This window comes from Acanthopagrus latus, chromosome 16 (assembly GCF_904848185.1).
Source record: "Acanthopagrus latus isolate v.2019 chromosome 16, fAcaLat1.1, whole genome shotgun sequence".
NCBI lineage: Eukaryota > Metazoa > Chordata > Actinopteri > Spariformes > Sparidae > Acanthopagrus > Acanthopagrus latus.
This window is the reverse complement of record NC_051054.1, coordinates 25,287,191-25,310,515: the sequence shown is the minus strand read 5'-3', so window position 1 is coordinate 25,310,515 and position 23,325 is coordinate 25,287,191. Positions and strand designations below refer to the sequence as shown.

The following is a 23,325-nucleotide window of genomic DNA, read 5'->3' as shown; positions in this document are numbered from 1 at the left end:
CAATGAGGAGACTGCTGAATGTGAAACAGGCAGGATTTAGCTGAGGAGCCCTGAGCTTGAGGCACTGCCTGCATTTAAATGTAAATAGTTACATGAAACTTGGAAATTTCAAACACTTATAAATCTAACTTTTTCCTACTTTAATTTTTTATTTTGTGATTTTAAGTCCATAGTGTTAATATAGTATGCCAAAATGAAAAAAAAATTGTACAGTCACACATGTGAGGTTGTGCTGAAAATAGTAAGTAAGTAGTTTTTAAGGTTAAATATAATAGTAAAATTTAAAGTAGTCAAAAACAGCCAATTATATCCCTGACATCCTACCTTCAAACACAGCCTCATTTAGCCATCCATGAAAAAAATACTTAACCTCCCACTTTTCTATAGGAATACATGCTTCCTATGGGCAATGCACTAGTTCTATATAATTGAAGAAATAAAATATTGTTCTATTGTTACACGTTGTCTATTCCATTCAGTACTTAAAGCTTAAGTACAATTTATAACAGCAAATGGCATTAAGTGCTACTTTTCAGGGACAACAAGGGATTGAATGTTTTCTGATATTATTAAGGTCTTAACATTTACAACTATTTACAAAATTATAGCAGAAATAACTATTTACAGATTTTTATTAACTATTAACAAAAACAGTTATTATTAAAAACAATATTAAAACGGTTACAAATGATGTACAGTAACAGGCTGAGCAGGAGTCCCTGCAGTGCTGCTGGGCTGATGGTGTCAGTGTGTTTGTGGGTCCAGTCTCCTCTGTCCACCACATCGTCCATCAACTGGGTCTGCAGTTCTGACTAGATCGACGGCTGCCATGTCATTAAGAATTTCTTAAGAGAGAAGAAATTTCATAATATAATAATAATAATAATAATAATAATAATAATAATAATAATAATAATAAATCATTACAACAAACAAAACTATCTTCCAAACATTCTAAATAGGAATAATGCCGTTAAAATTTAAATAAAACCCTAAGTGGCGATCAGTAGTTTATATGTCAGAATTAACGTAATGTGTCGGTATGTTAATAACCCCAAACTGTTAGCTAGCTAATAATGATAATATTGATAACATTACTGTGCGTTCAATTACAGGTTTACCTCTCCACGGTCCGCTCAGCTGGACATAAACCAGCTCCTTCTCCTCTTCTCCTCCACAAGCAGGAGGATTAAAAAGGAAATCTCAAACAGATCTGACCGTCAAACCTTACTCTTCTTGTCACTTTCACGGGCCGTGGCTGCAGAAATAGTGACGTACGAGTAGAGGCGGGAACATCTGGTGACGCAACCAGGAAATGCTCCGGGGTAGACTGTCCCATTTCACAAAAGTTGACGCGGCCAGCTGGGCGCACCGAAGTACACTCATTCGGTGAGACCGCAAAGAGCGGGTCCTTGAAGTGTGCAGACCCTGAATTGGGACACAGCCGCTGTCTGCAGGTCTGTCCGAACGATCCTGCCTTTGCTGGCGGCGAAGGATGGGTCCTTAAAGGATGCTCCACGTACCCGGAAGTAATTGTCTTCGCCGCGACATATCAACAATTTATCAACTTAGAAATGTCAATGAAAATGTATTAATGAATATTTCCTTGACTACGTGTGGCAGCTGAGTGGTTGTAAAGTTTGGTCATATACTTATAGTGTTGGTGGTTCTAATGCAGCGCAGTAAACCCGCGGTGAGCGTGGAAATGAAGCAAGTCATTGGAGCTTTGTGCAGGCTACTAGCGGCTACTGGCCTGGAAGCTGTCCCCACACCGGAGATATTCAGGCAGGCCAAATTCGGTGGTGGAACCGAGGTGGTGGGTTCATTATGGCTTTTATCTTTACTTCAAGTTTTTCGAGGTCCGCACTGAATTTACCTACTTGACAGGTCCATGAACATGCCTTGACAGGGCTGAACTGTATCGGCTGCACAAGAGACCCTGCACAATATTACGTTTGTGTGTTTTTTCCCCTCGTTTTTTGGCTGATCAGTGTATATGTTGTGTAGACGAGAGTGCAACATACTGTATCCAACTGTTTTTGTTTCTTGATGATTTCCTGTTACAGTTAAAACAAGGCAGGTATTACAGACTGGGATTGTCCCATATTCCTGTAAAAAATAATACAGATTTGAGAATTTCCTCTGAATTTAATTGGATCACTGCAAGTACAGAGAATGAAGTAAAGAATAGCATATACGTAAAACAGCAAGATTAAAATCAGTATATATCCTTAAAAGAAGAAGAAAAAGTCACAGTTTGGGACAACTGTGGGTTGTATGGGTTTGTATACTGTGATTTCCAAGCACCTCTTCCTAATAGACTCAGTGTACTCTTGTATACTATTGAAAATGTCTTTCTGCTGACTGTTGAATTCCAGGAGGAACAGTTTTGGCAGCTCCTCACCAACGTCCTTCAGAAAGCTAACATAGTTTCCTGTGAAGCGAGGGCACAGTTAGGAGGAGGTCAGTGACCTTTTTACATTTATTTATGGATCTGTTCATGACATACAATGCTATTTATCCAAAGCTTTACTGATTTGCACTTAAGATACTTTGTTCCATTATTTTAACATCCCATCTGAAAAAATACACATGTGAATACAACTCATTACATTTTTTAAATTACATTGATAAGGACAACAGACTTTTGTGAAATTAGAGTCTCTAATGATCATATCGTCAAAATGTGATTCTACTGAAAGTCACTGTGAATATGTAATTACTGTCTGTGCTTAGCCTCAGAGCACAGGAAGCTGACAGCTGCAGGCCTCTGGCAGACTAGCTACCATGCTCACTGGATGTATGGGAGGGAGGGAGGAGAAGGAGGGAGATTATCTAGCAGAGACCTCCTCATGGCGCTTGGCTGGCTGCTTGCTACAGGAGCACTGGAGAGACTGCTGACACAGAGAATAAAGGAATTGGACAAAACACTCCTCACATGTATGTCTGTAAGTAGCCGTAGTTTACTTTTGCATAATATATTTGTAAACCTAATTATGTTGTACTTAAGAATTTGTATTCTTGTATTCTCTCTCTCTCTCTCTCTCTCTCTCTGTGTGTGTGTGATAGGTGAGCACTCAACTTTCTAATGGGCTCCAGTTAGACCCAGCATCACTGAAGACACTTCAGTGGTTCATTGGCAGTCTCAGGCACCAAGGGCGGATACTGCTGTCCATTCAAGAAGAGCAAACTGGCCTGCTCCATTCTGTGAGAAAATCCCTTCTCTTGTAACTTTTCCACTGGCTGCCATCAATTATTTGTCATTAGCTACAATAAGAAACTTTGTCTGCATAATTGTAGGGTGATTGCAAAGGACACATTTGAAAATGTATTTAAGATACTCAATTTAAATGACTGAAATTTTATTGAAATAAATTCAATTAAAGTTCAACTAAGCACTCAATATTTTCCTTAGGTTTTATTTGCCATTTTATCCTCCCTGGAGTCCTCTGATCAAAGCTCAACAGTGCTGAAGGAGGTGGGTGTATATGTGCTGTTAAAACAATGAATTACTACGTAATAATATGCTCTGCATATACTTGGATAACTAAACAAGACCTTGTCTGTTTAAAGCTGAACACTTATCTGATCTGTATTTTTTCCACAACATATTTACAGTTTGGAAGCTGAAAACATTGCATCTGCATTTGAATATTTTATTATTGTATATTTATATAGCCCAAAATCACAATCACATTGCCTCAATGGGCTTTACAACATCCTCTGACCCTCGATTCGAGTGAGGAAAAACTTCACATGTTGATGGAAAAAAAAAACTTTTAACAGGGTAAAAAAGACAATGGAAGAATCCTCAGGAAGAGCCACAGAGGAGGCATCCCTCTTCCAGAACGGACAGACATGCAATAGATGTCACATGTACAGAAAAGTGCAACAAATCACAGTTTACAAGTTACATTAACAGAGAGTCTGATACAAGTTATATGTAAAGTGAATGGATCCAGGAGACGACTGAGTTGGACGAGGCATCAGCATGTGGTGCCTGAGCCACATGACCTCCTGTCCACCTTGTTGACCTGGAAGAGGGCAGGCCACACAAGATAATTATTAATAGACAGAGAGAGGCATCAAAATTTACAGAAATATAGATATGAGGAGATAGTCAAGCAGAGGAGAGCAATGATCCAGCAGAGCCCAGGGTGTGATGATCCAGATTCGTCTGTATTTCAAGGCAGCAGGAGCCCGGAAATGGTAGATGGTCCCAGGGGGCCATGGTCGATCAGAGGGGAGCCTGAAAGAAAGAGAGCAGGAGGAGAAAGAGAAGGAGGAGAGAGAAGAAGAGGAGGAAGGGGAAGAGGAAGCTATAGAGAGTATAGAGAGTGACACAGATTGCAGCTTGTGGGAACAGAAAACAAACAAACAAAGGTTAGAGAGAGCGATATTTGATCAGAAAAAATCAGATTGTTTCTCATTGGCAGCACAATGTAAATCTTGTACTATAGGAACTCAGTGAGACTGACACCTAGCCACTGAAGAAGCTTACAGTTGATCTCAAGGGCTAATTAAAAGACTAAATCAAAGAGGTGAGTTTTGAGTTTAGATTTAAAGGCGTCAACAGAGCCAGATTGTCTGATCAAAGATGACTAGCTTAAACTCTTATCCTGTGTGAACGAAGACAATCTACTGAACAGTACTGGAGGTAACTTCTATAGTGTCAAAGATGTTTGATTAATTTTTCATTTTGAGAGATTTGTCGTTGATTTGTTTCAGACGAAAGCATACTTTGGACAGATTTGAGAAACTGAACTTCGATCAGAACTGAATTCCTACCTTATTTTTAGTTAACTCTGGAATCTTTATTTTATTTGAACTTGCCTAACCTGAACCTGCAAACGGATAAAGTCCAGCTGTTGTTGTAGAATATCCCTTGATTTTTAAAGAAGAATGATCTGTTGATCTTTACAAATCCATATAAGATGGTTTAATAATGGCATGTTAGTTCTGACAAAAAAATTGAAAATGAAAAACTAAAGAATTTTGACCTTATAATTGGAGGTCAAATTGAGTTATGGATTTGTGGAAAAAATATTAAATACAAAGTGTAAATGTGAGAAAATCTTAATGGTGTGTGTGTTTGTGTGTGTGTGCGTGCGTGTGCGTGCATGAATGCGGAATAGGACCGTGTATGTATGTGTCAGCTCTGTGACCTCCTACAAGCATATGTGAGCTGGAGAGAGGTGGAGAAAGTCTTCTGGACCTGGATGGTGAGTTAGACACAACGAGAGACACAGATGCAATAGTATAATACAACACATTACACATACAACATTGTGGTTCATGTTTTTTTGTATAAATTGGGCCCACATTCCTTGATGCGACATATAGTTTCCTGCCATGGTAAATGTTTCAATTAAGACCACAGAGTTTGTATTGAATTTACACATTTTTTCTTTGACCAGTTATACAATTATTGCTTCTAGCTGACAGATTTGCTAAATTTTCTTCTCAGTGTTGTCCAAGATGTTAACAGTCCCGTGTGCTAGTAAATGTGACACAAATTGTATGTGTGTGTGTTTGTATAGGACAGTGTGGTGGACTGCTGTTTGACAGATACTGTTGTCGAGAAGTCTGCACAAGCTCCTGATGGCAGCCCAGGAGTGTGTCACCATGGAATCTGGGGACTACAAAAATTAGACGAAATGCTGTTGAGATTGCCCACAGGGCAGGTGTCCTACACATGCAAGGTGTTCTTTTTTCACGGGGGGTCATTGCCTAATGGTTTTGATTTGACACCAGTGATCCTTTTGAAGAAATGCTATTTAAATTGATGGTGAATGAAAAAGCACCAACAATACTGTACTGAATAAATCAGACATGTAAAAACTAGTTATTTTGTGTATGTGTTTAGATCAACTAAGCAGAGACAAAGACTGGAAGCAGGTTGGAAGTATTGCATGGCTTTTCAAGAGTTCTAAAACCACCTAGTAGTAAATCAAAATCGCACTAATAAACACGTTTGATCAGGTCCCCAATACATTATTGCGGGGCTCAAACAGTTTCTTGAAAAATAATGGTTATCCATTCTCAAAAACATAGCCAAAACACTCATCAATCAGAGCAGCTAGCAAAGACAGGCTTTTCTTTTGGAAAAAAGCCAAACTTCCAGAAGACTTTGCAGTGTAAATGGTTTTTGGTTGAGCATTTACAAAATGAACAACAACTGCAAGCAGTTATGAACGGGGGCCAAACCTCCACGCAACTCGGTCCCCACGCACCACAGAGCCTACGGAAATTAGCCCCAAAGGATGGCGGGCTGGGGGCAAAAGTGAGGACACAGGCCAGCGTCTGAGCCATGGTATTTGCTGTAATGAGACGTGCACCGGAAGTGCATAAGGCTGAATGTTTGCTGATTTGAATTTGTTGTACTAAGCCACGCCCACATTGACCAGTAATGACCACCTTCAAGATATGGCCTCAGGATTGGCCCTACATCATACCGACCAAATTTCGTAAAAATCGGTGTAGCTGTTCAAGAGATATAAACTTTCCATATTTTTAGCGCCCCCTAGTGGCCAAAATTCGGCAAATTCGGCTCATCCCTTCCCAGTGCCATGGCAACCAAGGATCTCAAATTTGGTGTTGATAGCATTTAGTTTGACAGAGATATCAGTTACATTACAGAGATAACAGTTTACATTTTTATAGCTAGCAACAGAAATGTGTTTGTTAATAATTTGCACATTTTTTGCCTGAGCAAAATTCTTTTGATAAGTTAAGATCAAGTTCAGCTGAAGAGTATACGTACCAAGTTTTACACAGATTGGACAAAACCCCAAGGAGGAGTTCGAAAAAGTAGGTTTTCCAGTTTTTGCGATTTAGCAAAAAAATTGTAAGGCGGAAGTGGGCGTGGTCAATAGTAAAGTGATTCAGCTCCATTCAGGGAATCTGGGGATACAAGGTTTTTGAATGTGTGACATACGGTGTGGGAGTTACAGGCCAAAACGCGTTGGCCTAGGTTATCGCTCCCCCTGCAGGCGTAGTTATGTAGTCTTTTGTGTCTGAGATATTTGTTGGAGTCTGGACCAACGGTCAATCATATTAATGTAACCATGTATTCCAGATCTCCTCTTTCCGGATCCCAAGGCCACAGAGGTGGATGTTGGTATAGAGCCATGCTAAGCTCTTCTCCTCTGCCTCCAGTGTTTGTGCTATGCTAGGCTAAGCAAATCTTGAGTCTAGCTTTGCATTTAACATATGAGATGAGACTGGTATAGCTCTGTAATTTCACTCTTGCAAAGTAAGCATCTAAACTTTCTTGTCAAAATAATTGTGTCCTAAAAGTGCCCTTGACCAACACTGATTTTCAACTCTGCATATCAACAGAATATGAATGTCTCTCATTCGTTAATGATTCCGTTATTTTATCAGTGTGTTCTGTACAGTGTCGAAACAATACCCTGCTTAAAATTAAAGCAATAATGCATTTATTACTTAATATTTCCTTGATGTTAGGTGACACTTGGTGTACAATTAGCTACCATTTACGTATAGTCCAGTTGAGTAGTATCATCTTATTGCAATCATACCTGAATTTTACCATTAAAAAAACAGCAAAAAATGTATGCAAATAAGGAACTGCTTGAATAAATAATGAGTAAACATGATTACAAACCTGAACACCAAAATATTAAAGAATTAAAGTTTGATGCCAAATAAGAAAATTACAGTATGAAGACAGAACGCATAATATAAACTTGACACTTTCCACAGTCTCTAATTTACAATATTTACATTCCCCTGTTTGAATTCCTGTCTGAATCCCTTTCATCTTCTGTCACAGAAAGGACAGAGCAGAGGCAAAGGGGATGCTGAGAACCGAGGAGAAGGAGGAGAGAGATTGCAAGGAGGACCGTACACCTCCTCCCTTCCTCCTGTTGTCTCTTCCCTCCCATCCCTGCCCTCCATCCCCCAGGTCTACAGAGTCAGGCTCCTGACTGAGAGGTCAGTCAATCTGAGGAACCACCCAGCAGAGAGGGTCCACGGCGGGGCTAGGGCTCCTGATAAGCTTTCATGGTCTGATGCTACACTGCTGCTCCTTCAAATAGAGGCTCTGTTGCTGGATAGGAGGGATAGGCAGAGACTTGTCAATAGGATGCAGCTGCAAGAGATTGTTGGCAGGCTGGATGAACTGGTGTTGATTCCACCATAGACTTTTTTTGATAGTGGCATCAGTATGTAACAAGACCACTGTGTGTGTGATGGAAGTGTTCTGCTCTTCCAGAATGTAATGTATTAAGTCTGAAATTTGCCAAAAATGTATTTGACCTTTGGATGGAAACCAGATATTTTCTTGCAGTTTTGCTTTCAAAAAGATATACACTTTCAACAACTTAAGTTTGATGATGCTAAATATTTCTGTTAACCTTTATAGGTCATTATCTAACAAAGATGCCAATGTCAATTGAGCACTTCAGAAACAGGAGAGACAAAAGACACCAGACAAATCAGAAAAAAATAATTTAAAATAAATAACCAGTTCATGATGTATGTAAACTGTCAGGTTAAAACCTTTTATATGGCTGGAGTGTTACAGGTAATGGTGAAAAAATGTGGCCAATTTAAGGTAGTCAGTGGTAGAGTTCATGTTATTAATTCTGGGATGTTAAATCCTCATGTGCAAAAAAACTGCAGCATATTCCTTTGTCAGTGTAGGGAAATTGAGGAATAAGTTGAGTTGTTATTGCATTCACAATTTAGGCATAGATCTCTTTTTTATCTTTATGTTTTACTTATTATTAGGTTGGCTGTAGCCTCAAAACAAGCATGCTGGGCCCTACTGATTGTTTCCCCTTAATGTGATCAACAAACCAAGTTTAACTTTTTACCATTTTGAGTTAATGTTTCATGCCTCCCTTGTTTCATTTCCATTACCATTCCCAATTTCATCTCTACAAATGCTTTTCAAATTCCTTTTTATCTTTTGCATTTCGAATTATTGTGTTGTGTGGCCCATAGATCTTGTGCACTAACTTGCAGTTTAGCACCCAACTAGCGTGGATTGGGATAAAGTTGTGTGGCTGTAGACTTTGCAGATTTTTTTGCATTGCATTGCTCAAATTCTGTGTTTGAAATTTGTCATTTCTCATGGGTTGTGATGCTCAAAAATTAGTATCAACTGCTTAATAGACTGCTCTTTCACAATGCAAGCTTATGGGAAAAAGGGGTTTTGGGCCACAGATGTGTCAATGTAATTACACACTTTGGCACTATGAAAAGCTGGCTTCAAAGCCTGGTGTTCTTCCTGGGGTCTATGGTTGGCGCCCCTGTTGCGGTCCAGACAATTATGTGGTGGACATTTGCAATGAATGTAACAGAATAAATTCCTACATCAAAAACATTACAGCTCATTTTAACAAGGTAAGCCAAAGCAATTGTAGATTTCTGAAATAAAGAAATATTCTCATGTCCTTGTATGAGTATTTGAGAACTGTATTATATGAAACTACCTCAGAAAGAAAAAGTTCATGAATATATTTAAAATATTTTAAGATCTAATCCAGCAGTGTAGAAAAAATGACAATTCGTGTTGTTGAGGGACTTGCATATTCACCTGCCGGCATCCACAACGACTTACTATAGCTTGGGTTTCTACAGGCTGACCTGGCATCCTCCCACTGACTTCAGAAGCATTGCTGAGTCACTGCACCAGAAAAAGTCCCAGCTCCTTAAACCAACTGCTTTAGGGTTGGCTTCAGTTTTGACCTGCTTTCTCTCTTTATGCTAAGCTAGGCTAACAACATCCTGGCTCAACCTCATCCTAGGAAAGAAAGCAAGTGTCAACATGTTTATTATTCAAGTAGGTTTTAGTACTATTTTAATATTATTATGTTATTAAATGTATTTGAAAGCACATGTCTGCACATGTCTCCAAAACGTGACAATGGACCATCATAGCCTTTTATATAACCTGTGCAAACATGTACACATTGATTTTTGCTGAAGTTTTAATATCAAGACAGATTTTTAGAATAACAACACAATTAATTGCAGCTGTTACTGCATCTTCTTTATGAAGTCAAACACAAGCTGTGGTTGTCAAAAACATCATTTGTATCTTTATTTATGCATCAAATTAACCAAAAACACCAGATCACACCAGATTATTTTCAGCAGGACCAACATATTCACATCAGATCTGTGTGTTCATAACTCGCAAAACTATTTCTTAATCATGTATTTTTCCATAATTTGGGAAATCATTAACTAAATGTGGATTAAAATAAAATAGAAAGTACTATGAGGAATAGAACAGCAAGTATTAATTTATTTTTATGTCTACACTATATTCATGTCTCCAGCCGAGCACAGTCACCCAAAGAACAGTATCATCAAGAATTAACCACCAGAAGTTTCTGCATGTAGGAGTTGAGCCACTTCTGTCTCTCCATGGAGGTTAGGAGTTTACTCTTCTCTCTGAAGGCAGCATCATCAGCAACCACCATGTTCCTCTTCACCATGCCACCACCCTGAGATGACCATTCAGCAGGCCATGCCCTCTCCATGCTAGAGATACAAAGACCAAGACTTCAGATTTGAGCAACAGTCAACTTCAACTGTAATTGAGCTGTTTAAAAGTTAAAAAGGGCTGTTTGTTGTTGTTTTCTTTAAATCATTTTAAAATGTATTTTGTGGAACTGCATCTGAGTTGGAAAAAAAATCACAAACATGGAAAATGTAGTCTTTAGGATACACTGCACGGTAAATTTCCATTAGCACCCAAACTTCCCATGAGGCTACCAGTTTAAAGGAACAAATTGACATGTTGGAAAACATGTATTTCTTTGATAGTTAGATTAAATGTTCATGGTTCATATGTTTGTGACATTTGTAATTCTTAAATATGCAGCTGCAGACAGCTGGCCTAGCCTCAGATAGCATAAAGACTTAAAAGTCTTCAAAGAGTTATAGATGAACAAGATGTGACGTGTCAAGTACCTTTGGCTGAGCATGGCTAGCTGTTTGCAAAACCTCCAGTCTTTTTTGCTAAGCTAACTGTTGCTGGGCTGTAGCTTCATATTTAGCGCACAGATTTTAGAATGATTTAAACTCTTAAATTTGGTGGTGGTTCACAACCTGTGTAGCGTTGCCACTAATAATTATTTACATTACTGAGTTATCTGCCAATTATTTTCACAGTTCATTGTTTCCCATCATACATGACAAAGAAAAGCAGCAACTATTTATAAAAAGTATATTTATTATTATTATTTTATTGTATTTTTTCTACATTTTTGCTTGAAAATGAAAGCTACTGAAAGTATGTATAGCAAGTGATATTAGACACGACAATCACACTCACATTAAAGGTGTCTCTAAAGTGCCAAAATGATATTTAAAGTATTATTTTGAATGGATGTCATTCCATGGATTAGCATTGCTCTCCTATGACATTGTCAGAACCATGATAGACAATTTATTTATACAAATGATCAAAAGTAATGCAACAGATACCCTGTTTTTTTGGTAGGGTTTACCCTACCATAAGAACGTTTTGGCCACCACCAAAGCCAAATAAATGTAAAATTGATGTGCAGGGTATCAAAAATAATTAAAGGACTTTTAACTTTTTTCATGAAGCTTTTTGTTTTTATTTGTTTTTTTTTTTGTTTTTGTTTTTTTTTATCAGTGCTAGCTTTTCCAAATTATGTACAAAAATATAACAATGGTCAAATGTAAAATCACAATTTTTATATTAAAAAAAAATATATAATTGTCTTTGGGGAGGACCCCCAAACCCCCCACTAAACACCTGCATTCCAAGTCCGCCACAAACCAAAGGAAAACCCTTTTGGATGTGTTAATATAAAATGTATACATACATCAAACCCTTACAGAAAGACTTTGATATTGCAAAAGTCAGCAAGGGACAAGTTTTAACACATAAGTGTCACTGAATGTAGGAAGGTCTTGTGCCCCCCTTTTTACAGCCATGGCACCCCTTTTGTTCAATTTGATTACAACTTCACAAAGGTATTTTCTAGGGATGCATGAAATTGATTTTTTTAGTCAATATGATTACCTGACTTTCATGGCCAATACTGATAAAATAACCAATAACAGAAACCAACATTTTTATGCTTTTTTATGTATACCTGAGTGTAAAAAAGACTAGGATGTAGTGAGCAAATATGATTTATTTGATATTTCATAGCTGTGATGAGATTTTATGGATAAAGTTGGAAGAATTTTCCCCTTGTGTTCTTATAAAAAAAAGTTCACAGGTGCAGCAGTTCATTGTTATGAGTGTGACAACAGTTTGTTTGTTGTTGTTCTTCTCTGTGCGTATCAGCTGCTCACAAAACAATTGTAAAGGTTCATACGACCATCTACTATGTTTAGATGATGCACTTTTTAAGCCAACGAAAGCAGTTTGGCTTTATATTATCGTCTGGATTTATTGGCTGTAATTTCTTTAAGTACTGACAATTGATAGTGAAATTTTTTCATTATTGGGTCGAAAATCTATCTATCCAGTATATATCATGCATCCCTAGAATTTTCTGTCACTATGCAGTTACCTCGCCTCTGTCCTGTCTGGGGCAAATAGCCATGCCTCTCTCATCAGTCCTGTCTTGCTATTGGCTGCTGGTCTGAGACTGGGGGCTGACATCATTTGAATGCTCCAATCACGGAGAGAGATGGAGGGGAGGAGGACCTCCCAGTTGTCTTGTCTAGGTTCAGCTGAATCAACAGGACTTCTGAAATCAGATAAGATTATATTTAATGAATCCTTGGAAAACATATTTGATTGTATTATGTAGGAATATAAATATAAGTCCAACATATTACAAAGAAAATATAGTTATTTGAGGTACTAGTAAGTTCACTGGTCAGTTCTATTGGCAATTATTCAGTCCAAACAATTAGCAGTCAGTCTGCTGCCTTGATGAGATTAAAAAAGAAACTACCTGAGATGTAGTCGTGGCTGAGGGAAGCCAGATATCACCATGGTCATACCCAGAATGCAAAGAAACACTCGGGGGAGTGAAGGCGCCTCAGACATCCTAAAGACAAGGAGAAAAGATGCTTTCTGTACAATATTTTAAGTGCATGTTTACTCAGTTTTGTATTTAAAATTTCTTACAAATAAAAGTCAAATCAAATAATAACAATAGAAATTAATTTTTGTCATCATGAATACATATCAATTTTATTTTTAAAAACGAAACATTTCAAAGCTACTTTATTTCTACCTTTAACATTTTTATGCCAGTGTGTACAAATAGTATTCTGCTTATTACAACAGGGTTTTTTTTGTTTTTTTTTGTTTTTTTTTTGGCTTTTTTTGGCTTGTCCATTTTCTTCTAGGTTCTGTAAAATGCTAAAAAGATATGTTTTTTTCTGGGTTTGTGTCTTTGTTTTTTTAAACTCAGACAGAACATATAATACAGTGTAATATAAGCTTAGAATATCTCATTCTAGGTCATCCACCTGGCGCTATCTCAAAGGTAAGTTGTCATATAAACCTGGAAGCTGCTTGGTTCATGAGACCTTTGGGACCTAGAATTAGCCAGAAATGATCAAGGCACCCTAGAATAATTTGTGCCCACTGCTGTAAAGAACAATTTTAAAAGTGTGTTCCAGATGATTGAAAAGGTTTTGATGAGAATTGCAATACAACATAACCACCAAATAAGATATGATGCATCATGTAGAATCAGTAACAAAACCCAACAAACCTCAAAAATGGTTTGTTCTTGAATGTTACCATGTGCCCAGCTAGAGCCAAATTCTACCAGTAATTATCCCAATCAATGACACTTTTCAAAGAAACAAGTAGAATTAGTGTATACATTTTTAAGCCACATGGAATGCAGCACAGCTGAGAGTAAAATTAGTGTCATGCAAAGGTGTTGATAATGGAATGTTTTGAAAATTGTTTGTAGGTTTAAAAGTTGGCTGATTTCTTACCTGCTTCTCTCGTTGATGTGTTGATCTCTCTGTTAAAAATATGTATTAGCAGGCAGCTTCTCAAGGTTGGACTTTCAGAGGTTAAAGTTTAGGCATCACACAAGCAGAGGAATGTTCCAGGCAAACCACTAACTTTTGTTTGTTGCTGCTTCGACCTCTTATTTCTGAAATCAGTTTCTTGTCAAACATACTTATATACCCTGGACTGGAGAGTTTAACCCCCCCTGGCCCCCCCATACACACACACACACACACACACACACACACACACACAAAAGAATACACACCCTTCTCCAGATCAAACCACCTTGACATGAGCGTGCCTAGCAGAGGACAGCCCTAGCGGAAATGTTGTTTGCTTGTTAGTGTCACATTTCAAAGAGTTGTGGTGCTGTTGTGGAGAGCCCACTGTCTTATTACTGAACGTCATTATAGTGCTTCTGTGTGCGTGTGTATATATATATATATATATATATATATATATATATATATATATATATATATATATATATATATATATATATATATATATATATATATATATATGGAAGTGTATTCATTCATACCTTATGTCAGATTAACCAAACACAGGGTGTTTCAAGACTAAGAAATAACTCTCTCACTGTTCCTTATGGACCTTCAATAACTGACTTGAGTGATAAATCATTGTTATATGAATGAATGAATGAATCCTTTATTTATTTAGGGAAGGTCAATTGCGAGCAAGCTCTCTTTTCTAATGACGCCCTGAGTTCAAAATACATGACAACACATAGACAATATGATCATAAATTACAATTGCAATCAGACTGCAGAACATCTAAAGAAATTAGATGATTTAGTTTAAGAGCATGCTGTAAAAGTTATTCCACTTCTGAGGGGCATAGACCTGAGAAGCAGTCTTCCCAATTCAGTCTTTACAGTGGGAATGTTTAAAATCAAGGACTCTTGTGAACAACTGTGCAAATTACAAGTTCTAGATGAAAATCATGCAGTGCTGTTCCCTCCTTACAGATAAAGATAGCCATCCAACTTTGTCGTAAAGAACACAGTGATTTCTGTGTTCACAGTGAGTTCTAAACCCATCACCTGTAATAAAACAAAGTACAGGATGGTACACTGCATCAAGGGGCTTCAAAGCTGAGAGAGCAGCATGCATGTAGATGACATCAGCATAATTTATAACAGGTACAAAAGTGGCCTGAACAAGTTTATGTCTACATTTTAAAGTAAAACAAGCACTGTTAATTTACTCTTTAGTTTTTTTAGTTAGTTCAGGAATATGAATTTTAAAAGACAGCTTATCATCCATCCAGATGCCCAAATATTTGTAATTGGAAACCCTTTCAATAGGTGTCCCATTCAATGTAGAGATACTACTGTTTATAAGAGAAGAAGGTGACAATTTTGTGAATAACATGCATTCTGTCTTTTAGGGATTAAGGAGTAATTTGTGGTCAGTCAGAGCTTGCTATATTATGTAGAAATCAGACTGTAGGTTTTTCAGAGCAAGATCAGCAGAGGGGGCCACTGAATAGATGATAGTATCATCGGCTACAGATTAATTGTACTATTTGCAACTTTAGTTGTTGCTGTTAAAGTGTTGTGTGCAGATTTGTTGCCAGACTGATGAAGATTTAAAATGTTAAAAGTAGATACAAACTTTTTCAATTGACTGTTAACAAGCTGCTCTAATATTTTAGCCAAACAAGGCAGTTTAGGGATTGGGCGTTAATTATTTAAGTCATCCACAGGACCACATTTGTGCTATGGAGAAACAACAGCAGTTTTCCACACAGTTGGAGTAATTCCAGTTATTAAAGTTAAATTAAAAATATGCGTCAAAGCATCAGTTATAACAGCATCATTTAGATGTGGATCCAACTGACCAGCACCAGTAGACTTTATAGGACCAATGCCAAACTGCGCTTCAAATACTTTGTGACCAGAGTAGGGCCTATATGAGAAACTACAGGGTCTAGAGCTAACCGAGATAGGAGCATCACAAAATGTGTCAGTGGCTGATAAACCAGAATTCTCAAAGATATTGCCTGTAGCAACTAAGTGCTTGTTAAAGGCATCACACTATTTGTGTTTGTCAGAAATTTTGGGTCACTAGTTACTTGGTTAGGTAATATTGAATTGTGACAATCAGATAAGGTTTTAACAGTCTTCGTCTTTGCTGGATTTCCACTACAATCGGAGAGGGAAAATGGGGAATGCTTTGGCCTTTCGAATCATGTCAAGACACTAAGTTTACATGACACACAAGAAAACCGAATGACTGGGTTAGTCCAACTATGACTGGATTTTTAAGATGCATGTATACACCTTAGTCTGACTAAAATCGGACCAGATCGGATTTCTCATAGTAGGATCAAAACTCCTGCATGTATATGTTCTATCAGACTGGATTTGGATTTTGCATTCTGCAGAGGCTCGAGAATTTTTTCCTGGGGCTGTGAGCCAGAAGTAGAAGGACAGCGGCGTCTTTCCTCCGAAATAACCGTGAGCAAGAGGGCCATTGTGCATCTAGTTTGTGTAAATATCATGTACACCATATACGAGATGTACAGAGATGTAGCTTCATCTTGCTCTTTGTACACCACCTTTCTCAAATGGCAAGGCACAGTTTGTTGGTGACTTTATTAGCACTAGTTGAAATGGGTACAGCGCCACCTATCATACTGGGGTATGACATGCTTCGGCCAATAATTCGATTTTCTCACCGGCATGTATACTTCGACAATTGCAGTTGTCCGATTGAGTAGCACAGGTGAACTATGGCTGTAATCTGACTAAGATGTGCATGTAAATGGACTGACTCAGAGGCATATGCTTTGCTCTAGGCAGTATCTCTAACCATTAGCGTCTTTGAGATCTCTGAGGTGAACCAAGGATCGCTTCTATTTTTTACTCTTAGTTTCTTAAAAGGGGCATGCTTGTCAGCAATAGAATTAAAGGCTCTAATGTGTTCAAGAGCAATATAAGAGTCAGGGATAGAAGCAGAGTACGAGATGTCACGTAAGTCATGTAAGAAGGCTTTATCGGCAAAATGTTTAAAATTTCTTTTAAAAATTATTCAAGCTTGAGATTTCTGTAGTCTAGTGTCAGTAATGCAGGCAATGGGACAACAATCATTGAAATCAGGTGGAAGAACACCACTAGATCTAATCTTGAGGCCTATTAATTAAAATAAGGTCTAAAAGAGAACCATGCTCAGGATGATTTGTGTTAAGCCTTGTAGGAGCAACTATTAACTGTGTTAAATTCAAATTGTCACATAGATTATTATTTTTGATCTGTTTAAATTCCGACACATTACATAGCACGGTACAGAAATACAGGTGTTGCCCTATTGTTTTTTCTTTTAACATAATAGGAACAATGAACATTTCCTCCACATTAGGAAAAGTACATAACCAGTCTAAAAAAAAAATACATGGTAAATATTTTTCCAAGAAGGGTTAGCTCTAACCTCTAACCCCTAACCCTAATCCGGTTGTAAGTAAAGGAATAAAGTACAGTCTGCTAAAGGAAAGTAAAAGATGAATAAAATAACACACACACACAAATTACTAAATGAATAAAAAAAAAATATATAAATACAAACCTAATCCAATGACACAGATAATTAGTGGAGAAATAAAATAAAAAAGCATAAATGAATAAATCAATAAAAAGTCCAAAGGAAAAGCTGTCATTGAATTAAAATGATTTATGAAAGAATTCCATTTCCAGAAAAAAATTATTGGAACAGCAATTCACTGTACAACATCTTCTCCACTCTGAGAAAAAACATGACATCCTTGAGCCAGAGAGATATAGATGGGGGTTTAGGAGACTTCCAGAGGAGTAAAATGCGACGTCTTGCCAGAAGAGAAGTAAAGGATGAAACTTCTGATTGTAAGGAGTTAATGCCGAGTTGTACCAGTGAGACCCCAAATATAGCAATAAAGGGGTTTGTCTTTATTTGGGTGCCTAGAGCCAGGGGCGTCGCTAGGAGTGCAAAATGCATGCTGTCATTCCTTAACCAAGATATCGATCATTGAGATTAATTGGATCAGATCTGACTGGAATGAACCTGGTAAACTGGTTCACTTCACCTGCCAGCACACAAATTCACACGCATTTGGCAGGTGGCGGGTTTAATTTCCATTCCTGCTATAAACGCTGCAATGGCACAAAACAGTAGGGGGTAATAACACTGTCGTTGAATTTGCAACAAATTATTCTTACTCTGCCCACATATGTCATGAGGAAAGCCAGGCCAGCTTCTGTGCAACTTGTGCTGGCGACAATGTTGCATTTTGGCTGCAGGCCGTTCAACATGCAACCACATAAAAACCTTTCACCATTACGCAATTATATTTAATATATTTTTTTTTTCGAGGCACAGAGATCCAGGGCTATTACGAAAACATCCGGGGCTATAGCCCCAAATGCCCAGGTCTAATGACGTGCCTGCCTAGAGCCTTTGTCAAAATCGTAAAAAAATCTGCCCAAAATTTGTGTATAATGGGACAGAAAAAAAACATATGACTTAAATTACAGGCATGACATCTATCACACTGATTTAGAACATTAGGGTATATTTCAGATAGTCTGGATTTGCTGAAATGGGTTCTGTACAATACTTTGAACTGTATAAGCTGAAGTCTGGCACAAGGAGTAGTTGAGCGTATACAGTGAGTGTCAAGAGCCATGAGCATGTCATAAATTTTGGATATTAACGATTTCTTTAGGGGTCTCAATGTCAGGAGGTCATCCCATGGTTGATTATCAGGTATGGAGGGGTGACAAGGAAAAAGAGACACATTATCTAATCTTGAAATAGGGAAACAGATGGGATGTAGGTAAGTTGAAATCTGAAGAAAGGTGTAAAAAAGTAGCAAAAGTGCCATCTTTAAAGAGGTCTCTGAAAACCTTAATGCCTCAACTTTGCCATAACTTGTAGGAAGTATTCATAAGAGATGGGGAGAATGGATGATTATCCATTAAAGGCATCAGAGTGGACACAGACAGAAACGTAAAATGGTGCCTAAACTGGATCCAGATCTTTAAGGTAGAGAGTACCAGAGGATTCTTTGTGAAACTGGAAGGACTGCTAGGCAATGAAGAGGTAAGGCAGTAAGTGAAGAGGATACACAGGACTGAGACTCAAGCTTACACCATAAGAGCTGTGGATATTGAAGCCAGTAAGTCAATTTCTGTATGTGTGCTGACCAATAATATAAATGAAAGTTTGGCAAGGCAAGACCACCTTCAAAACTACATTTTTGCAGTAAGGACCTCTTCACTCTGGGGTTTTTACCACCCCACAAGAAGGAAGTAATTGTTTGAACTAAAGATTTTAAAAAATGTTTTGGCAAAAATAAAGGATTGCATTGAAACAAAAAAAAGAAATCTGGGCAGGACATTCATTTTCACCACGTTAATTCAGTGTCAAAGGGAGAGCGTTCCACCTCTTGAAATACAGCCCAACCTGGGCAAGCAATGGAGAAAAGTTTGCAGAATAGAGAGAGGATAAGGTGCAGGTCACATTGATCCCCAAATACTTAAACCCTGAGGGCATGAGCTTGAAGGGAATGTCAGACTGTTTAAGTGTTAGAGTGAGGGAATTTATAGGAAAGCTTTTAAGAATATTAACTTTATAACCAGAGAAATAGTCAAATCTCTCTAACAAAGATAAAATTGGTGGAATAGTAGTCAGTGGGTCAAATATATATAGAAGAAGATCATCCGCATACAGAGACAATTTTAATTTCATGCCAGAGCGAGAAATACTGCAAATTTGAGGAAGAGATTTTGGTGCAATTGAGAGGGTCTCTATGGCCAGGGCGACAAGTGAGGGAAAGAGGGGACAGCCCTGCCTGGTGCCGCGTGACAACGTGAAATAATCAGATCAAGCATTACTCGTGTGGACGCTGGCCTGAGGGGAAGTATATAAAAGTTGGATCCAAGAAATAAACTTGCACCTCAGACCAAACCTTTGTAGAACCTCAAAAAGATATTGCCATTCTACCCGATTGAAGGTTTTCTCTGCAAGTCGCTCTGCATCAGCTGTTGTAAGGAGATCAAATTCAACCTGTAGGTCATGACGCTGTTTCACTAAACTCTGTGATGGATTAGCAGCACTTTGTCTGTCAATGTCCAGAATTTAGAGAGGAGTTCATCTACCCTGGCTTTATGGGTTTTGTTGCAATGAGCAGAATAAGAAATAATCTGACCACACAGATTAGCTTTAAGCGATTCCCATAATAGTGAGTAAGACACAGACTTGTTTTTGTTCATAGTTATAAACTCATCAGTTGAGGACTCAATAAAGGCATTGAATGCATCATCAGACAGTAACAGTGTACTGAACCTCCAGGGTGAGGAATAATAAGGTTGACTTGAAAGTCTAATATTGAGGGTAAGAGGAGCATGATCAGAGATACTAATTGAATGATATTCGGAGGATGTCACTTTGGGGACCAGGGAACCATCGATAAAAAAAATAATCAATGCGAGAGTAAAATTGGTGCACATGAGAATAATAAGAATATACAATAGTTTGTGGATTATAAAATCTCCAAGGGTCCACAAACCCATTCCGAAGCATGAAATCTGAAATTGGTTTGGACATGGCAGACTGGGTGAGAGTACGGGGATGAGAACAGTCCAAGGTTGGGTTCATTACACAGTTTAAATCCCCAGCAAGAATCAGGAAATGGGTGTGCAAGAAAGGAGTACTCTATAGTCGTCTATTTATAAAGTCTGGGTTGTCAAAATTTGGAGCATGAATGTTTACTAATAAAATGGGATTATGATATAAATGTAGAGCTACAATGAAATATCTGCAGTTCCTATCAGCTATAATTTTAGTGGACTCCATGTTTCACTGAGCCGGAAGTCCCCAATAGCAGGATTTCTGACTTATCATGGGCAGATATTAATTTAAATAATATTTCAAAAGCACCAGATTTTGCAGAAGGTGGACAAAAGGCCCCAATAAGAAATAGATTTTCACAATTTGCAGTGTTCCCTAAACAGACATTTAGCGCCAAATATTCAAAATATTTAGGCCTAAATATAGTGTCATGACTCCTGTTTGTGTTGTCCTTTGTTTCTGGTTTTTGGGTTTTGATTCATGTCCTTTTTTCTATGTCTTGTGTTCTGTGTTTTGTTTTTCCATGTCTTGTGTCTCATGTTTTGATTTTTCCATGCCCTCATGTGTCCTTTAAGTTTCTCCTATGTTCTCCCCTCTGGCTCCCTCTGTCTGTTGTCTTGTTCCCTCCTGGTCTGTTCCTCTGTGCTCCTCCCCCTCATTATCACACCTGGCTTCCTTCCTCCTCTCTCTCCTCACCTGTTCCTCATCATGTCATTAGTGTCTGTGTACTTAGTCTCTGTGTTCCCCTCATTCCTTGTCTGGTCATTGTTTTCTGTCTTCTGTCCGCTCTTGTCCATGCTCTTGTCCATGCTCTTGTCCATGCTCTTGTTCATGCTTTTGTCCATGCTTTTGTCCATGCTCTTGTTCATGCTCCTGTTCACGCTCCTGCTCCTGTTTCCTGTTTGGTAGGTTTTGGATTTATTTTGCAATTTTTCCATGTTTGATTTGTACTTTGACATTGATTTGAACTTTGTATTTTTGCTTTGCTACTTTGTCTCGTTCTTGGTTGCTACTTTGTTTTTTCATCCCCGTTTGTCCACTTTTGGTTTTTTTTGTAAACAGCTTTTAAATAAAGCTCGCCTTTTGTTTTCCTTATCTTGCCTCCCGTGTGTACTGCATTTGGGTCCACCTTTCCCTTCCATAGTTTTCCCTTTTACCCTGACCTGACATATAGACTTGATAAGAGAGACAGAAAGGCATTTTTCACAAAAATTGAAATTCCACTGTGCACTGTCCTTCTGTGAAACTTTTCCTGTCATTCCTAAAAACATTTAAGCCATCAATTGCAATGTCTTCATCCTCAATAATATTAGACAACCAAGTTTCAGAGAAAACAAAGATATCAGCATTTCTTTGATGAGCCCAAACTACGCACATTCATGTGAGTAACCCCCATGGGTCATGCCTTTGCCATCCTGGGAAAGAAAAAGAAAGGAAAAAAAGAGATGAATACAACACATTCAAGTGTACATGATGTTTGTATTAGGGCTATCACTTTTTATTCGAAATTCAAATATTCATTTGAAATTGGGGGGGAAAAGTTCTTATTCGAATGTAATGACCTGTTCAAAATTAAAATGTACAGTCTATAAGCGCAACAGACTGTTTGAAGTAGTTCACCTTGTGATCTGGCAGAGTGTGCTCTAAATCAGCTTGATTTATATATAGACTTGTCCTGCTGCAGAAGAGTGCTGGTAGAACTTGTTGACCAGCAACCACATGTCATTTTACATTTTAGAGTATTAAGCAGCCGCTTTTGTCCAAAGCACTTACAGTAATTCATACATACATTCATACACAGATGGCGGTGGCTGTTATACAATGTGCCGGGAGCAATTTGGGGTTCAGTATCTTGCACAAGGACACTTCGACATGCAGACCAGGGCAATCAACCCAGTGACCTTCTGATAACAAGATACTGGCTCTACCCCTGAGCCACAGCTTGGTCACTTCAGGGACATCACCACCTGGCATTCACCATAGGGATGTTTCCAACACACCAATTTTTTTAAAGTAAGAAATTTAGAAATCATTGTATAGATTTGCTGATGTCTGGCTGATTCTCTGTGGGGAAATCAGATGAGAGTCAACTGACAGTCACTCTTGGAGGTAACTTTGTTCCATTGTTCTGGGGAAGACATACCTGAATGTGGGACTGATGAAGTCAGCCTTGTCATGAGGTCTGCATTTGTTGTTCTATTGTCACCTGACAGTATATAAGTTAAGACAAGATTAAAGGCTGCAGAGAACACTGTGGGGGTTCTCTCCATCTGTAAAAGAGATCTGATTCATCACATAGTTTGTAATTCTTTTCGAGAATTAGCAACTCTGAAACTTCTAGAAGGAGAATTTCTCTTAAAAAACAGAGACTGTTAGCATCTTCATCAATCCTTTCACCTGACAATGTTTCATGATTTTTCCATTATTATGCCAACAAAGGTTTGATCAGGTGAAGTCAATTAGTGCAACACAAAACCTGTTTGAAGTGCTGAAAAATGTCTGAGATATGAGTGATTCAAATGCTTGAAACCAGGCTAGCAATTCTAACAACAAATACCTAATGCATAAAAATATTTGTGGGTCATCAGACAAAGGTGTTTTTTTTTTTTTTGCATCTTTATCTAGCAGACACAACAATCACAATGAAAACAATGAACAGTTCCATCATGTCATCATCTCAGCTTACCTTCATAAAATTACCATTCCATCCAAGAAAACCTGGCTAGAACATCTGTAGTATAAAG

At 38.1% G+C, this 23,325-nt stretch overlaps 1 protein-coding gene and 1 long non-coding RNA gene across 6 annotated transcripts; one reads left to right on the top strand and one right to left on the bottom strand.

The window, feature by feature from the left end:
* Positions 1-1,324: 1,324 nt before the first annotated feature.
* On the top strand, positions 1,325-10,935 carry tedc1 (tubulin epsilon and delta complex 1). 4 transcript variants are annotated; one of them, XM_037071660.1, is made up of 11 exons: positions 1,325-1,588; positions 1,679-1,816; positions 2,379-2,463; positions 2,737-2,948; positions 3,070-3,207; positions 3,416-3,478; positions 5,136-5,222; positions 5,541-5,702; positions 7,799-7,959; positions 9,748-9,814; positions 10,317-10,935. In XM_037071660.1, the coding sequence occupies exons 1-11, from the start codon at positions 1,511-1,513 to the stop codon at positions 10,413-10,415; spliced, it is 1,290 nt and encodes a 429-aa protein (XP_036927555.1). In that variant the 5' UTR covers positions 1,325-1,510; the 3' UTR covers positions 10,416-10,935. The 4 variants fall into 4 exon arrangements, with proteins under 4 accessions (XP_036927555.1, XP_036927554.1, XP_036927556.1 ...); XM_037071661.1 differs by lacking the exon at positions 9,748-9,814 and having other exon boundaries at positions 1,327-1,588; XM_037071659.1 differs by lacking the exons at positions 9,748-9,814; positions 10,317-10,935 and having other exon boundaries at positions 1,326-1,529; positions 1,659-1,816; positions 7,799-9,425.
* A 10,354-nt stretch (positions 10,936-21,289) lies between these two features.
* On the bottom strand, positions 21,290-22,571 carry LOC119005001. 2 transcript variants are annotated; one of them, XR_005070354.1, is made up of 3 exons: positions 22,371-22,571; positions 21,957-21,996; positions 21,290-21,479 (listed from the first exon to the last, which is right to left on the bottom strand). It is a non-coding gene; the product is annotated as an uncharacterized LOC119005001 (long non-coding RNA). The 2 variants fall into 2 exon arrangements; XR_005070355.1 differs by lacking the exon at positions 22,371-22,571 and adding an exon at positions 22,202-22,250.
* Positions 22,572-23,325: the final 754 nt, after the last annotated feature.